Source organism: Notothenia coriiceps, unplaced genomic scaffold (assembly GCF_000735185.1).
Source record: "Notothenia coriiceps isolate Sejong01 unplaced genomic scaffold, NC01 NC01_scaffold00031876, whole genome shotgun sequence".
Classification (NCBI taxonomy): domain Eukaryota; kingdom Metazoa; phylum Chordata; class Actinopteri; order Perciformes; family Nototheniidae; genus Notothenia; species Notothenia coriiceps.
Genome location: NW_011364577.1, coordinates 1 through 3048, shown reverse-complemented (window position 1 = coordinate 3048; position 3048 = coordinate 1). Strand labels below are relative to the sequence as shown.

Here is a 3048-nt window from a genome sequence, read left to right as displayed (position 1 = left end):
AGTGGTGGAAATCGGCAGCAGGATCTACATTGACGACGGACTCGTATCCCTGCAGGTCAAGGAGATTGGTGAGTGAAGCACTGTCGACCATTCATAAAATCACTTCTGGTCTATAATGTAGAAAAGTCTTCAGCCCGTTAATATGTTCTTGTGTCTCCAGGTTCTGATTTCCTCATGTGCGAGATTGAGAACGGCGGCACCATTGGAAGCAAGAAGGGCGTGAACCTGCCCGGTGCTGCTGTGGATCTGCCAGCTGTTTCAGAGAAGGACATCCAGGACCTGCAGTTCGGTTTGGAGCACGGAGTCGACATGGTGTTCGCGTCCTTCATCCGCAAAGCAGCAGATGTGGAGGCTGTCAGAGCCGTGCTGGGAGAGAAAGGCAAAGACATTAAGATCATCAGCAAGCTGGAGAACCACGAGGGTGTCCGCAGGTGTGTGTGTGTGTGTGTGTGTGTGTGTGTGTGTGTGGATGAAGAATTATATGTAGATCTTTCATGTAAATCCTCGTTAGAGTTCATTTATCGTATTTATGGATTTTTGTACATTTTGGTATTTAAATTATTCAGGGTTCCTATCATTAAAAACCTGAAAAAATTAATGGAAATTCAAAATGCAAATTCCAGGTCCTGGAAAAGTTATGGAAAACAATATTTTTCCCAAAGTCATAGAAATGTAACCAAAGTTGCATCAAATATAATTTATATTTTATCAAATCGCCGATATAGTAATACTATAACGATAATAAATACTGTTTAGTAATGAAACTTAAAATGGCATTTAACTGACGAGGTATTTTGCTGGTGAGAGATTTTTCACAATCACACCCTCTAGTCTACAGTGGCTTCAGTCTGTGGGAGCTAGTAAGCCTACTATTTGTTTTAGATAGGCACAACATGTCTCATATGCAGACCTTATTCTCCAGCTTACCATGTTAAAATAAAAATGTTTCAGTGGTACCGCTGAGAGAGTGATTGTTTTTGGTCATGGAAAATGAGGTAAAAGTCATTGGTGAAAAAGTGTATGAACCCTGATTATTGTTTCCTGTGCAGATTTGATGAGATCATGGAGGCCAGCGATGGCATCATGGTTGCCCGTGGCGACCTGGGAATTGAGATCCCAACAGAAAAGGTCTTCCTGGCCCAGAAGATGATGATCGGTCGCTGCAACAGAGCTGGCAAGCCAATCACATGTGCAACTCAGGTTAGAGCAAAGCACAGTACACCACTTTCTCTACAGCTGATTATTATTTATTAAAGAGTGGCTCCACGGTCCCAACACTGGACGGCTTGTCGCGGGGAGGAGGTGCTGCCGTACTGACATTTATTGTTGACATTTTTGTTTTAGCTGAGTGTTTTTAAAAAGAAAATGGTATGTCTGTTTGTCTTCTGTCTGTGGGATGATGTTTGCCCTGGTGTTAAGCAGTATTCACATTATTACTCTACCTATTTTTCTATAAAGTGAAGTTACCTACTTTTGATCCATGCTCTGATAGAATAACTGTATGCTGTTGAAAAAACCCAATCAACAAAGTAAAAAAAAGCTGCTTAGACATCTGAATATCTGCGGGCGTGTTAACCTAAAGGAGGGCAGACTCGGTTTAATCTTCAGAGACGGAACTTGAGCATTGGTTGATAAAAGGCTGTTTCTTCCCACTCAGATGTTGGAGAGCATGATCAAGAAGCCCCGGCCCACCCGCGCTGAGGGCAGCGACGTAGCCAACGCCGTGTTGGACGGAGCCGACTGCATCATGCTGAGCGGAGAGACCGCCAAGGGAGACTACCCTCTGGAGGCGGTACAGACACAGCACAAGGTGAGTTCATCTATACTCAATACACATATTCGAATATTTTATCAAAATCAAAGCATAAACAATTGTTTTGTTTTTTTAAATAGAGAAATTAAGGGGAGGATCTTGCATGATTTTCATTTTCAACTAAGCATGATAACACTTGGAAGCTGCTCTTTCTCGTTTCCTATTTTTTGTGTTCTCTTGAACACATCAATGACTTTTGGTTTTCTATGACGCAGCACCTTTTTATATTTTCCTCTTGGCTTAACATCTGCTATAAAAGCTGTCAGCAGGATTGTTAGGCCAACCGGAAATGACTTGTTTATTTTTCCATCCGCTTGTTTCCAGTTAAGCTGTCCACCTGCTTTATGGTAGGCTAATGAAAACTCAGTGGAGGAACAATCATCTTTTTAATCAGTTTAATAATAATGACATTGAGATTTCAAATAGATGGAACATCCTTCTTTATCTTCCAAATGATAGGAAGTAGTGTATTTATTAAGGAGCCATTGTGTTTGTCTGTATTTTAGAAACATCTTTGATTCATTCATGATTTACTAATTATTGATCATTACCAATGCTGACGATGGATTAAGAAAATATCATGCTTAAAATGTGTTGTGTTTTATGTTCAGTCAGGGACAGACATAAGTAGAACACTTTTGAAACTCATGAATAAGGTCTTGATGAATTCTTACATTAGAATCACCATGGATACTGCACTTAATGCTGTCTTCTTGTAGCCTAGCATCCCCTGGTCTGTACGCTGCTATGCAGATGCAGGAGTGACTCAGCATTACTGCCCCTTGCCTTTGAGCTTGCTGCCCTAAGCTGAATTTGTATCAGGTTCTTAAAAATCCAAAGGAAAGCAGCCACTGACCCAGAACCGTGCTTTAGTAGAGAGACTCGTGTTTTGTTGACTTAACGTCTTCTTAGCCCTTTCATCGGGCGTCATCTTCTTCTCATTTCCTTTAATGCTTCTGAAGCTTTTCTTGTTCCTTCTTCCTGTACTTCTTTTAACCATTTCTTGACACTATTGTGCAGTGCATGGCATTTTCACGCAAACTCTTTTTTCTCCTCCCAGTTGATTTAAGATTAGATATATATTTTTTTTTTAGTTTTTTTAATTTAATCAAATGTATTTTGGGGTTTTATTTGATTAAGCTAATCTTGGTCCATATTATCCCTAACCATATTTTTCTTAAGGATAGAAATTCTTTTTGTAACTTTATCCCATCAGGACAGTTCACATAGCTCCA

The 3048-nt window shown here is 40.2% G+C and overlaps 1 protein-coding gene across 1 annotated transcript; it reads left to right on the top strand.

Annotated features, from left to right (window-relative positions):
• Positions 1–4: 4 nt before the first annotated feature.
• LOC104960504 (pyruvate kinase PKM-like) lies at positions 5–2038 on the top strand (the record flags this gene model as incomplete). Its single annotated transcript, XM_010788574.1, has 4 exons — positions 5–68; positions 161–431; positions 1050–1200; positions 1658–2038. Coding segments are annotated over 4 exons (852 nt in total), but the record flags the coding sequence as incomplete, so codon positions are not given.
• Between the last annotated feature and the right edge of the window lie 1010 nt (positions 2039–3048).